Source organism: Stomoxys calcitrans, chromosome 2, assembly GCF_963082655.1.
Source record: "Stomoxys calcitrans chromosome 2, idStoCalc2.1, whole genome shotgun sequence".
Lineage (NCBI taxonomy): Eukaryota > Metazoa > Arthropoda > Insecta > Diptera > Muscidae > Stomoxys > Stomoxys calcitrans.
The window spans coordinates 32,538,218-32,538,794 of record NC_081553.1 but is presented as its reverse complement, the minus strand read 5'-3'; the positions used below and the strand labels follow the sequence as shown (position 1 = coordinate 32,538,794).

General features: G+C 34.3%; 1 protein-coding gene across 1 annotated transcript; it reads left to right on the top strand.

Annotated features, from left to right (window-relative positions):
* Positions 1-577, top strand: LOC106094261 (uncharacterized). Its single transcript, XM_059363413.1, has 3 exons — positions 1-109; positions 175-292; positions 356-577. The coding sequence occupies exons 1-3, from the start codon at positions 28-30 to the stop codon at positions 480-482; spliced, it is 327 nt and encodes a 108-aa protein (XP_059219396.1). The 5' UTR covers positions 1-27; the 3' UTR covers positions 483-577.

Sequence of the window (577 nt, the reverse complement as noted above, 5' to 3'; positions counted from 1 at the left end):
TTGCAATATTCTTGACTTAGTACTACAATGCAGTTCTTAAATATTACAGTGTTATTGGCAATAGCTTTCGTTGGCTCTTTAGCCACGAAACCATCATACGGAAATTCAGGTAAAGTGTTATGTATACTAAATACCTGCAATTAGAAGTTTAATATTTTCCAATCTATTTTTTAGAGCATCTTGGGAAATGTGTTTATTTAGATCTTATACTCTCACCCGGAGAGCATGCAAAACCTGCAACAAAATGTGAACGATTCCATTGCGAGGAAGGCCTTAAAGGAAGAGTTGAACCGTAAGCTACAAAGGTGGACGTACGAAATTTAAATTGAAGCTATTGTTTTTTTTGTACTCATAGATGTGATTATAGTTTAATCATTTTGGAGCCTCCTTGCTGGTGGAGTGATGAATTAGAAGATCCTAATCAGCCATTCCCTCAGTGTTGCATGAGAAAAGTTATTTGTCCCCCTGACTGGGGTAACTAGACAAGGTTAATTTATTAAAATTTCTAGCGTATTTCTTAACCTTGTGGTAATGAAGGAATTGATTAAAACAAATAAAGAATACTTTGAATATTTTA

Excerpts from the sequence above, each read along its gene's own strand:
- LOC106094261 (XM_059363413.1), top strand. The coding sequence starts at position 28 with ATGCAGTTCTTAAATATTACAGTGTTATTGGCAATAGCTTTCGTTGGC. Across the intron at positions 110-174 it reads ACCATCATACGGAAATTCAG|AGCATCTTGGGAAATGTGTT; the intron begins GTAAAGTGTTAT and ends TCTATTTTTTAG. Across the intron at positions 293-355 it reads CTTAAAGGAAGAGTTGAACC|ATGTGATTATAGTTTAATCA; the intron begins GTAAGCTACAAA and ends TTGTACTCATAG.